The sequence below is a fragment of the Propithecus coquereli genome, unplaced genomic scaffold, assembly GCF_000956105.1.
Source record: "Propithecus coquereli isolate 6110/MARCELLA unplaced genomic scaffold, Pcoq_1.0 Scaffold101, whole genome shotgun sequence".
NCBI lineage: Eukaryota > Metazoa > Chordata > Mammalia > Primates > Indriidae > Propithecus > Propithecus coquereli.
Window position 1 is genome coordinate 3,164,251 of NW_012133970.1, and position 13,423 is coordinate 3,177,673.

Here is a 13,423-nt window from a genome sequence, read left to right on the forward strand (position 1 = left end):
ATCCCTAGGAGAGGAATCTCTGCCCAGGACAAGCTGAGTTAGCCAGAGGGCAGGGCCACACACTGCTGAGGAAGCAGAAAGTCTCCAGCCTTTTGAGAAAGCAATCAGGACCCATTTATTAAGATTAAAAAGATACTTATTGTTTGACCCAACAATCCTACTTCTGGGACATCATCTCATAGGAATGAAAGCCCCAATACCTAAGGACCTATCAGTGAGTTTAAGCATCTTTTCATGTGTTTAAGTGCCATTTGTATTTCTTTTCTAATAAACTGTGTATTGATGTCCTTTGCTTGTTTGAAAATTGGTTGGTTGGACTTTTATTGATTTATAGGAGCTTTTCATGTATTTGGGGAATTAGCCCTTTGTGAAATTAGCAGCAAATATTTTCAACAGGTTTTCGTTAGTCTTTTACTTTACTTAGAATTGTTTATTGTTTGTCTGCCAGAAGATTTTATTTTTATGTATTTGAACCTTTTCTTTTTTTGCCCTTATGTATTTTGTCAAACTTACAAAAGTCTTCTCCACTCCAGGATTATAAAAAGACATTCTCCCATGGTTTATTTTAAGTACTTTATAATTTCATATTTACATTTAAAGAAAACACCAACTAGAAGAAGATATTTGCAACTGTACAAATGTAACTGACATTTGGTATTCAGAATATATAAAGATTTCCTAGAAATCAATAATAACAAGAAAAATAGCCCATAGAAAAATGGACAAAAGATATGAACAAACACTTCAGAGAAGAAAAAATGTAAATGGCCAAAAGATGTGAAAAGATGCTTAACTTCTCTAGTAATTTAGGGAAAAGCAAAGTCAAGCAACAGTGTTCCAATGTCATCAGATTGGCAACAATTTTAAAGGCTGAATATATTAAGAGTGGTAAGGATGTGGGGAAACACTGATATAAATAAACTTCAGGTGGAAATGTAAATTGTTCCAACCACTTTGGAAAGCAGATTGGCAATATCTATTAAAGTTGTAATACTCCTACCCCCACCTGCCCCCATGACCTCCACCTCCTGAAATTCATGCCCTTGTGTAATCCCCTCCCCTTGAGTGTGGATTAGACTTAGTAACTCACATTCAATAAATAGAATATGGCAACAGTGTAAGGATGTAACTTCTGAGACCTGCCTTGCAAGAAATGTTAAAAGAAGTTCTTCAGAGAGAAGAAAAATGACATAAGAACTTAGATCTACATAAAGAAAAGAAGAGCATTCAAAAAGGAATAAATGAAGGTATAAGTAAAATGTTTTGTTTTTCTTCTTCTTAACTGATCTAACAAGAGTTTATTCAAAAAATAATGATAACAATATGTTGGATAATTATACTTATGGACGAGGAAAATGAATGCCAGAAATGTTTATAATATTTCTGTTATAAGGGACGGAAGGGAGGAATTGGGAACATTCTGTTTTAAGGTACCTGAACTATTTGCGAAGTGGTATAATGTTATTTAAAAGTGGACTTGGATTAGTTGTAAATGTATATTGCAAGCTCTAGGGCAATCACTAAAAAAAGTAAAAATACGAAGTATAGCTAGGTGTAGTGGCTCACATCTGTAATCCCAGTGATTCAGGAGGCTGAGGCAGGAGGATCACTTTAGCCCAGGAGTTTGAGGCTGCAATGAGCTATGATCGTGCCACCACTGTACTCTAGCCTGAATGACAGAGCAAGACACCATCTCTTAAAAAAAAGTATAATCGATATGTTAGGAGAGGAGAGAAAATAGAATCATTTGAAATGCTTAATTAAAATCAGAGAAGACAGAAAAAGAATGAAAGACAAAAAGAAACAAAGAACAAAGGCAACGAGGCTGGGCACGATGGCTCACACCTGTAATCCCAGCACTCTGGGAAGCCAAGGCAGGAGGATCCCTTGAGCTCAGGCGTTCGATACCAGCCTGAGAGAGAGTTAGACCCCCGTCTCTACTAAAAAAAAAATAGAAAAAATTAGCCAGGCATGTTGGCCCATGCCTGTAGTCCCAGCTACTTGGGAGGATGAAGAAGAAGGATCATTTGAGCCCAGGAGTTTGAAGTTGCTGTGAGCTAGGCTGACACCACGGCACTCTAGCCTGGGCAACAGAGTGAGACTCTGTCTCAAAACAAAACAAAACAAAACAAAAACAAAGGCTATAAATAGGAAGTGGTTGTAAGTATGGTATGGCAGATATTAATCTAACTATATCAATAATTACTTTAAATGTGGTCTAAATATATCAGTTACAAGAGACTATCGGAATGGATTAAAAAACAAGACCCAACTATACGTTGTCTATATGAAACCTACTTTAACTATAAAGACACAGATAAATTAAAAAGTAAAGGGATAAAGAAAGATATACCATGCTAGCACTAATTAAAAGAAAGTTGGAGTAGCCATGTTAATGTCAGACACAGCAGGTTTCATAACAAGGAAAAATATTAGGGATGAATAGGAGCATTATGTAATGATGAAAGGGGTCAGTTCTCCAAGAAAACATAATAATCCTTAATGTGTATATGCCTAACAACAGAGCATCAAAATACATGAGGCAAAAACTGATAGGACTGCAAGGAAAAGTAGATGAATCCACTATTATAAGCCGGAAACTTTAACCCTCCTCTATCAGTAATTGACATATCCAGCAGGCAGAAAATCAGTAAAGATACTGTTCAACTGCATACTATCATCAATCAGCTGGATCTAATTGACATTTATAGACTGCTTCATCCAACAACAGCAGAATACATATTCTTTTTAAGCCCACATGGAACATTCACCATGATAGACCACATCCTGGGCTATGAAACACACCTCAACAAATTTAAAAGAATAGATCCCTTACAAAGTATGTTCTTGGACCATAATGGAATTTAATTAGGAATCAATAACAGAACAACAGCTGGGAAATCCCATAATATTCGGAAATTAAACAATACACTTCTAAATAACACATAGGTAAAAAGAAGAAGTCTCAAGATAACTTAAAAAATATTTTGAGATAAATGAAAATGAAAATATGACTTACCAAAATTTGTGGGATGCAACAAAAGCAGTGCTTAGAGGGAAATTTGTAGCATTGAAAGCATATGTTAGAAAATAAGAAAGGTCTGAAATTAATCATCTAAACTTCCACCTTAGGAAACTAGAAAAAGAAGAGCAAATTAAATCCAAAGTAAGCAAAAGAAAACATATAATAAAAATTAGAGCAGAAATCAATGAAATTGAAAACAGAATAATAGTAGAGAAAAATCAGTGAAATCAAAAGCTGGTTCTTTGAAAAGATCAACAAGATTGATAAGCCTCTAGCCAGGCTGACCAAGAAAAAAAGAGAGTAAACAAAATTACTGTGGATAGGCCCACATGACAAGGAATCAGCCTGACAGCAGCCACCTGAGTTGGCTTGGAAGTGGATCGTCTTTGGCCTGCCAACAGCCGTGTAAAAGATCTTGGAAATGGGCCTCTCCCCCTAAGTGAGCCTTCAAATGAGACTGCAACCCCAGATGAGAGCGTAAGTGCAACTTTATGACAGACCTTGAGCCAGAAGCCTTGAGCCAGAGGCCCCTAGCTAAGCCATGCTTGTATCCCTGACCCACAGAAACTATGATATAATAAATGTTTGTTGTTTTTAGCTGCTAAGTTTTAGGGCAATTTGTTATGCTGCTATAGATAACTACTACATACCCTTTGACCAAGAAATTCCACTTCAATGTACCTACATTAGAGCAGTTTTTCCAATCCTTTTGATGTTAAAGCACATATTTAAAATGCCCCTATTTGTTCCAGCTCACTGGGATAAACAGACAGTGTGTTCTTGGCCAGAGGCAACAGTCCCCAGGGGCAGCAGCTGGGTACAGCAAGGGCCATCTTTCTGGAGGGCTAAGAGGATCAATCTATCAGAACACCCATAACTCAGTTGGAAAGCTCTATCCTGGAGAAACACTTCCACTAGCATGTTCATTGAATCTTCACTTATAATTGCACAAGATGGAAGCAATCCATGTCTAACAGTAGAGAAAGACATAAATACATTGGATAATTCATGCAACAGAAGTCCATACAATAATGTTATAGTACTATCATATTGGATAATGGATACAATAATATTCAGCCCCGTGTGTTAAAATGCATGACAAAATGCTCAAAAAGTAAGAGTTTGCTTTTTAATAGGAGATGTTAACCCATAATACACGCTGATATGTGTGGATTCATTTCTGACCTTTTGTTTTCTGTTTACATCCTTTCTTCTTGCCGCCACCTCCATTTCTTGCCCTTTGTCACATTTTTTCTTTGTTTCACATATTATTACTCTAATGGTTTGAAAGTTACATGTATGTACATGTATCAAAATTGCTGTTTCCCCAAATATGATACTGAGTGAATATTTATTGTGAAAGGATATATTTATCATAATACCATTTACATAATCTGAAACACAAAACAAAGATGTATATTGGTAACAGATATGTGTGTGTGTGTGTGTGTGTGTGTGTGTATACAAACACACATGGACAAGAAGGAAACACATCAACTTCCAAATGGGGCTCACGTTGGGAAAAGAAGTCAGGTGAATAGGATAAAGTGAAGCCTTCAACTACTATTTTGTCTCAAAAACAAAAGGATCTGAGGATCTGGAGAAAATAAAATTTGCTCAATCTGTGTGACAGGTGCATTCAAATGTGTATTTCATACTCTACTTTTCTGAATGTTTGAAATATTTAAAAATATTTTATAAAAGAATATGCATCCTCTTTTGAGTACAAAAACACATATACATTAGGCTTACTGATGGTGTTGTTCTATCTCTCTATATCCTCATTTACTTTGCAGTCTATTTGATTTATCTATACCATAGAAAGTATGGTTAAGTCTCCCACTATAATTGCAGACTTCCTGATCTCTCTTTCTATTCCTAACAGTATTTGCTTCATATATTTTGAAACGACATTGCTTGGCACATAAATTTTCGTGATTGTCATCTCTTGCTCAGTGAATGAAACAACCTGTTCTCTTTAATGCTTTTTATTTTGAGTTCTTGATTTTTCTGATATTAGTATTGCTACAAGTCTCTTTCCTTTCCTTTCCTTTCTTGCCTTTCTTTTTTTTTTTCCTTCCCCTCCTTCGCTCCCTCCCTTTCTTTTTCTTTTTTCTGCTGTTACTTTACTGGCATATATTTTCCATTCCTATTTCTGCTTTAGGTGAAACTCATATAAACAGCATATAACTGGGCTTTTAAAAACAAAATGCTCAAAAAGTAATAGTTTGCCTTTTAATAGGAGATGTTAACCCATAATATATGCTGATATATTTGGATTTATTCCTGACCTTTTGTTTTCTGTTAACATCCTTTCTTCTTGCCCCCACCTCCATTTCTTGCCCTTTGTCACATTTTTTCTTTGTTCCACACATTATTACTTTAATGGTTTGAAAGTTACACATCCTATTTCTATTCTGTTACCCCTAAAATGTTTTGTTCTATTATGCATTTTATTTCCAGTAAGAACAAAACTTTCCTACTGTTGTGAACACAGGAATTCTTTACATTGGCTGCAAATATTAGAGCTCCATTATAAAGTGCAATTTAGAGTTCAGTAAAATTGTTAAATCCAAAAGGCATAACTAATGTTTTTTAACTGCAGTGCAATTAACAGAATGTGAACCCGTGTTGTGTTCATAATCTTTTGGATAGAGAAGTTTGATTTTTATTAACGGCAACAAATTTAACTATAGACGGCTTCAATTTGCTTCAACCACCAGGTTAAAAAAATTAAGCTTACCGTAACCCTAAATAGTTTCACATTTTGATATTTCCAGCACAAACATAGCATGTAGCATAAGATGTGATATAGTAATATAATTACTCTCATATTGGAGTTAATCACAAGGAATTTGCAGATTTTATTTTATTAGGAAAAAACCGAACAGAAGGGAATATGGCTAAATGTTTAACATTTGTTAAAGCTGGCTGTTTGTTACATTTTTCGCTGTCCTTTTCTGTATCCTTGACGATTTCATCATTTAAAATGAAATAATGCTTTTTTTTCCAGGCCCACCCGGATTTGTGGAGAGCAGCTGCCGCCCCCGCCACATCAAGGGGGCGGGTCCGGCAGACGCTACAATCACTTCCGGCGCCGCAGTCGCCGCCCCCTGCTGCTGTCTGGCGGGGGAGGAGACGGAGACCCGGAGCAGCGGCTCTGGCGGTCGTGGCGGTCGGAGGTCTAGAGTTCTGCTCCTCTGAAGAGCGTGTTGCTGTCTGGACTGGGTGAGTGAAAGGCTGATTGTCTGCTCGGTTCATCCAGGCGCTGGCGGTGGGGCGCGTGGCCGGGCGTGGGGCGAGTGGCCGGGCAGGGGGCGAGGATTTTGAGGGGTTCCCGCGAACTGCTTTTCAGGTTCGCCCCTCGGGAAGGGGTGGGGCGGACGCGGGACCTGACCGCAGAGTGAGGCCCGTGCCCTCCCTTCTGTCTGTTTGGGCTCCTCCGTTGCCAGCCCTTTTCGTGCGGCGCGGCCCCCGCTCGAGTGGCATTAGTCGCTCTTTGGGAGGGGAGTGGTGGTCGCGGCCCTCTCTCCCACTTGTCCCTGCCTCTCCTCCCTTCTCTTTCTCCCTCCTCGGCCCCTTTACGGAGCACTCGTGGCCTTTCTTCCCCCATTTTGCTGTTGTTTTGCCAAATGGTCAATGGTGAAGATTTTTAGGTAAAAATATTGTTCCTGGGAAAAGAATTGTAGCCAGAAAAAAAAAAAAGATTCTCAGGGGAAATCTAGACCCACAGATGCCCTTTTCTTTCTTTTCCCCCTCCCCTGCCACATTGGTTTGGGTCTACCATTTGACCTGATAACGTTTTCCCATCTCTTATTATGATATTGTGCCCCCCACCCCTGTGTCATGCGAGTACGCGCGCGCACGGAAGCCTTTCATGGCAGCCCCCTGCCCCTCCATCCTCTCGGTTCCAGCGCGTCCCCTCCTGTGCGCATGCGCAAACACGGGCACGCACACCCTCTCACACACCCTCACACCCTCCAACGCCTCCCCCCCCCAGAGTCTGTCTGTCTGTCTGTCTGTGTGTCGCTCTCTCCCCCTCCCCTCTCTCCCTCCCTCCTCCTCCACATACCCTCCAGCGCCTTCCCATCCCCACCTACGGTACCGCACCTCAAGAACCGGCTCTCTCCTCTCTCTGCCTGCGCGCGCGCACACACACCCCCTCTGGGACTGCCCTCCTTCTCGCTGCCTGCCACATACACACGTAAGGACATTCTTCTCTCGCTGGCCACTGGCATCCACGGGCATCCACACGTGCTGGGTCACACGCCCTTCTCAGTGCTGTCCTCTCCTGCTCTCTGTCTGCCACATGTGTGAGAGACAGCCTCACTTTGCTGGTCCCCGCAGTGCTCACACTCACACAAATCCTGCTCTGGGGACACCACCCCCTCCCTGCTTGTCACATTCACACATGCAGACGTTCTTTGATTGCCCACCTCTGTTCCGTCCCCCCCATCCATCGGTGCCTGCTGCATTTGCTCACACTCACATTTCTCCATTATTGCCTCCCATTTTGAGGAACACACACACAAACTTAGACACTCCTCTCCATTGCCAACATACCCTTCCCTGCCTGCGTTGTACACATAAACACAGGCATCCCTCCATAGTTCCAGCTGCCACACACACAGCTATACGCACACGTTCCTTTTCTCTTGTACTTACACGCATCCCTCTCCAAAGCCACCCCACCTACGTCTGTGATTTTCAGACCCACATCCAGAATGAGTCCCATTCTGTCTAACACTCCCACCCCTTCCCCCTACAAACATGGACATCCCTCCACTGCAGGATTGCTGGTACCCTTCCATCTGTCCCTCTCCTCCTGACAGACACGTAGGCACTCACGCACACACAGTGATCTATATTTTCCACTCTGTTCCAATTTGCATTTCTCCTGTATGTCTGCAAGGCTCAGAAAAACCCAGACACCCCATAAAAAACCCACAGCAATCTTTCCTTTTCCCACACTGGCACAATTCCACCGTACTTCACCTACCTTCCAAGCGTCCAGTCACCCCCCAGCTTCTTTCAGATTCTCCCCTAAGTCTGGCTTTCCTGCAAACCCAGTCTTGTAATCATTTTGCCAACATTAAAAATGTGTTCCAGGTCTACACCTGACGGTCACTGGAATGCTACTCCAGGCATTAGAAGAAAGCGAAACTAATTTTAAAGGCCCCTTATTCCTTATGTTACCTGCCTGCTGAAGTGAAAATAAACCTCCCTGCTCCTTTATTCTGAACTGATTTGACTTTCCTATCTCAAAAAACGTGTGCCGGGGGCAGGAGCCTTTCCACCCGAGCCCCAGCTGTACTGGAAACCCTCCTAAGTCAGAGCAATGGGTCAGGAATCTAGCAAGCCTGTATGGCCCAAACCAGCAGGAGGGTATCAATCCAATACAGGCAGGAGGTATGGAAGAAGGCATGCTTATGTCAGTTTCAGGCCATCCATGAGCCAGCAGGAAAGGATTGCCAGCCAGAGAAAGACGACCTCCGAAGTCCCAATGCACAGATCAGCCCCCAGTCAAACCACCAAGAGGAGCCGCTCACCATTTCCCACCACTCATCGTAGTTGGGATGACAGTGAGAGCTCGGGAACCAGCCTGAGTGTGGATAATGAGGACTACTCCAGGTATCCACCAAGAGAGTACAGGGCTTCAGGTAGCAGAAGAGGAATGGCCTTTGGACATATTGACTCTTATGGGGCAGATGATAGTGAGGAGGAGGGGGCTGGGCCTGTTGAGCGACCTCCAGTGAGAGGGAAAACTGGCAAGTTTAAAGATGATAGGCTGTATGACCCAGAGAAAGGGGCAAAGTCTTTGGCTGGGGCACCGCCACAGTTCTCTAGTTTTGACCGTGACGCGAGAGAGGAGCTTGACGAGTTAGATCCGGCCTCTGCAGCAAGATGCCGTGCTAGCAGAGCTGGGTTCTTGCAGCAAAATAGTGTGGCCTCACAGTCATCTCCCGCTGAAGGCAAAGTGGCTGCAAATGGTGACAGCTTGGAGAGGGAGAGACAGGGGCAGAATTTGCCTGCACTTCCCAGCAGGGCTCCTGTGAGTATTTGTGGTGGGGGGGAAAACACCCCAAAGAGTGCAGAGGAACCAGTGGTGAGGCCCAAAATCAGAAATCTGGCAAGTGCAAACTGTGTGAAGCCAAAAATATTCTTTGATACTGATGATGATGATGATATGCCACACAGTACTTCCAGGTGGAGGAACACCACCAATGCTGATGAAGGCCACCCGAATGGCCTAGCAAGAAGAGGCAGGGGCGAGAGTTCAAGTGGCTACTCCGAGCCAAAGTACCCCGAAGACAAGAGGGAAGTGAGGAGTGACCAAGTGAAACCAGAAAAGGTGGCAAGACGGCGACGCACCATGGCTGACCCTGACTTCTGGATGTACAGTGATGATTACTACAAATACTGCGATGAAGACTCGGACAGTGACAAAGAGTGGATCGCTGCTCTTCGTCGGAAGTACCGAAGTCGAGAGCAAACCCTGTCCTCCAGTAGTGAAAGCTGGGAGACTCTGCCTGGGAAAGAAGAGCGTGAATCTCAGCAAACTAGGGTGAGTGCCCATGCCGGCTCCAGCCCTGGCGCGAGTGCCAGCACCGGCTCCGGGGCCAGTGTCAGTGCTGGTGCCAGCGCTGGCAGTGATGGCAGCAGTTACCTTGAAGAAGTTCGAGAACCATCTCTTCAGGAAGAGGAGCAGACATCCCTGGAAGAAGGAGAAATTCCTTGGCTGCAGTACAATGAGAATGAGAGTAGCAGTGAGGAGGATAATGATTCCGGTCACGAGTTGATGCAACCTGGGATATTCATGCTGGATGGGAACAACAACCTCGAAGATGACTCCAGTGGGAGCGACGACCTGGAAGTGGATTGGAGCCTCTTTGATGGGTTCGCAGATGGGTTAGGAGTGGCTGAAGCCATTTCCTACGTGGATCCTCAGTTCCTCACCTACATGGCACTCGAAGAACGCCTGGCCCAGGCAATGGAAACCGCCCTTGCGCACCTGGAGTCTCTCGCAGTGGATGTAGAGGTGGCCAATCCACCAGCGAGCAAGGAGAGCATTGACACTCTTCCCGAGATCCTGGTCACTGAAGATCATGGCGCCGTTGGTCAGGAGATGTGCTGCCCCATCTGTTGCAGTGAATACGTGAAGGGGGAGGTGGCAACCGAGCTGCCGTGCCACCACTATTTCCATAAGCCGTGTGTGTCCATCTGGCTTCGGAAGTCAGGCACCTGCCCTGTGTGCCGCTGCATGTTCCCTCCCCCACTCTAAAGACCAAGGCTGTTTACTCCTGGCCTGATTATTTTCCCCGTCTGAAATCACAATACTGCAGGAGCCCTCTCAAAATTAACAGTGGAAATGAAACCAGTCGGCCACTTAGACTAAACCTGTTGATTCCTTGTGATGATTTCCAATGTGAAACGGTTGTGTACGGTTGCATTACAAATCACATTGTCTTTTAGAGGTTAGAAAGGGAACACTAAACTTTCTAAATGCTACTTGAGATTGCAGTAAGAACATTTTCTAACCTGAAAGTTGAAATAAGTCGCCTTTGTTTTCTTAAGTAGAATATGTTGCTGTTAATTGTAATGTCAAGTTTATCTATGAAATATGTCCAAAAGGCAAAATCATTTTTGTTGCATGTTATAGGTTAATGTTCCTGTAATTGCAGTGCCATAAAAGCTTATTAAAGTTCTTTTGGTTTCACATGGTATAATGGAATCGCTTGGTTTTGTGTGAAGTAGTGGTACTAAGTGACTTTATAATTGATCCCTTGCGTTTGCATCAAAAGTAGAGTTTTTTTTGGTGTTCCCAACAGCAAAAAAACTTTAGTGTCACTGGAAACACTGACTCCAACACCAGCAAAAAAATTAAGGGCAATGATTTTTTAAAGTAGCAACGAAGTGTATAATTGTCAAACTACTATAGGGGAAAAGGTCAAATAGAGAAAGAAGGAAGGAAAGAAACAATGAGAGAGCATGGTAAAGATACAGAACAGTGGTAGGAATAAAATCAAACTGCATGTAGTGATGAATGAGTTAAAATCACCTTTGAGAAAATACAAACTCTCAGAGGGAATGGGTAAAAAAATAATACTATATGCCAATTTTATAGTTTAACACTGTGACACAGATAGGAATAGGGAAATACATGCCAGGCAAGTGCTGTAGGAAAATAGAGGTCCCCGCCTGCGCAGAGTGAACAGGTGTTAACGTTGGGCCATATTTGCTGCAGATCTCTCGCCCCTTCCGCCTTCCCCCCCTCCCTCCCTCTCCCTCCCTTCTCTCTCTCCAATAAATAAAATTTTCAGGCACAGGTGGAGTTCCTCACCCCATATTTCCCTTCCTTCCTCCACAGAGGTAAGCATTACCCAGAAAATGGTGTGTTTACTTCTCGTCTGTGTCTTTAGGCATACATATGACTGTGTGTGTGTGTATGTATGTGTATATATGTTATGTGTGTGTACCTATCCATAATCGATATAGAGTATGTTTTTAAAATGGACATAATTGACATAATGTATCATTTTGCAACTTCATTTTTTCGAGACTTAGCTATTGCGGTAACATGTGGATGTAGTTCATGCATTTTAACTGCCATATTTGAAATACACAATCGTATGAGTTACCGCAGTTTATTTAGCCATTCCCCTCTGGGTGGACATTTAGGTTCTTCCCAGCATTTTGCGGCAATGGACATACTGAAAAGATGTGCCTTTGTGCACATGTGTGAATTTCTCTAGGGGTGAGTATGTAAAAGTGAAGTTTTTGGGTCCTAGGATTTGCACATCTTCACCCCAACTGGATATTGCCAGATTTCTTTCCAAAGTAGTTGTGCTCATTCGTGCTCCCACCAACAGTTTATGACAGCTGTTTTTCTATATCTCCAACAGTCTGGATATTGTTCTACCTCACTGGTAACCAGTGACATGTAAACTAACACACCTATCAACATGCCAAGTGGCACATGTCCTTCAACCCAACTCGGATACTTTGGTAGTGTGGAATTCATACTATGCAGCAGGTAAAAATTGTACGTACTTATGGAAAGGTCTCCAAGACATAATGTTAAGTAAAAATAGCATAGTGTAAAGTACTACATACAGTCTTTATGTGAAATAAAACCTTACAAACTACATATGAAAATGCATAAGAATATCTGGAAGGCTACATGCCTAACTGATGGTAGGGGTTACCTCTGGGGAGGGACAGAGGATTGGGGTAAAGCAGTGAGGAAGGAAGCTTTTGGTTTTCACCTGAGATAATGAATTTGCTTGATATTTTTTATAATGTTCGTACGTACATTTTCATGAATATTAGCAAAATAAGTAAAATCAAAAAAATTTCCAATTTAGAAAAAGAAAGATACCATTATTCTTCTCTTGGTGCAAGTACAGAAACATGGGTAGAAATCACAGTCCTTTTTTCTGTTACTGGTCAAGCTGATGTTTATGACTTCATCCTGACGAGCCATTTTATGTTTCCCCTCGGCCTTCAGCCAGCACCTCAGCTGGTTACAGACGCTTAAGAGTCTGAGTCTTTGGAGGGCCCTTTTTGGGTGGGGTTGTGGTGGTTTGCCGCTAACCTTTGCTGTGACCTGGCTGGCACCACGCAGGACGTGTTTGAGGAGTCCTCATAATCTCCCCCGGTTCCTACTGCATGGCAGTGACCCTCATTTGCCCGTTAGAATTAGTCTAGCCACAGAAGGGGACACCTACCCAGCACCGGAAGCCCCCTGCTGGTGTTGGAGAAACCTGCCACCGCTCGACTTGAGGCTGTGCTCTACCAGGGATGCCCCCCGGGGCCTCACCCCTGTGCCTCTGGGGCCCCGAGCAACTGGGACTTGGACCTGAGACCTCAGCTAGGCCCATCAGCCACTGAGGCCAGTACTTTAAGTCTGGAGGGAGGAAGTCAGAGGTGCAGGGCTCCTGAATCATTTGTCCCTGTGCTGCTGTGGTGCCGATGGTGGTGGGGGCAGCGGCAGTGGTCCAGGGCTACAGTGGTGTGGTCCCGGTGCTGACAGTGCTGGCGGCCAATAGCTCCTATGGCGGGTTATGGCTCTGTCCCCGGCTGCCCAGTTCTCTTGTTCCTGCCAGTTTCTGATTCTCTGGCCTCTCCGACAATTCCCCAGGCTCCTCTGTAGCTTTCCAAGAAAACTTTTCTGGTTAAATTAACTAGAGTTGGTTTCTGTTGTTTGTAACTAAGAACCCCAAATGGCACACTCGCCAATACCATAGCCTGCTTTTGTGCCTGTTTTCCTCATCATATGAGATATCCCGTGCAGCCAAGGGTCAGGCAATTTCTGTTTATGATGCAGTGGACCCATTATTGGCACCTGCAGCCGTGGTTCTAGAATAGGCCTTGGGGGCTTCTAGACAGGAAGCAGTC

General features: G+C 43.4%; 1 protein-coding gene across 3 annotated transcripts; it reads left to right on the forward strand.

Annotated features, from left to right (window-relative positions):
- The first annotated feature begins 6,106 nt into the window (after positions 1 to 6,106).
- On the forward strand, positions 6,107 to 10,749 carry PJA1 (praja ring finger 1, E3 ubiquitin protein ligase). Of its 3 annotated transcripts, XM_012643680.1 has the most exons (3): positions 6,107 to 6,253; positions 8,135 to 8,656; positions 9,224 to 10,749. In XM_012643680.1, exons 2-3 carry the CDS (start codon positions 8,364 to 8,366, stop codon positions 10,305 to 10,307), a joined length of 1,377 nt encoding a protein of 458 aa, XP_012499134.1. In that variant the 5' UTR covers positions 6,107 to 6,253; positions 8,135 to 8,363; the 3' UTR covers positions 10,308 to 10,749. The 3 variants fall into 3 exon arrangements, with proteins under 3 accessions (XP_012499134.1, XP_012499121.1, XP_012499128.1); XM_012643667.1 differs by having other exon boundaries at positions 8,135 to 10,749; XM_012643674.1 differs by having other exon boundaries at positions 6,113 to 6,253; positions 8,462 to 10,740.
- Positions 10,750 to 13,423: the final 2,674 nt, after the last annotated feature.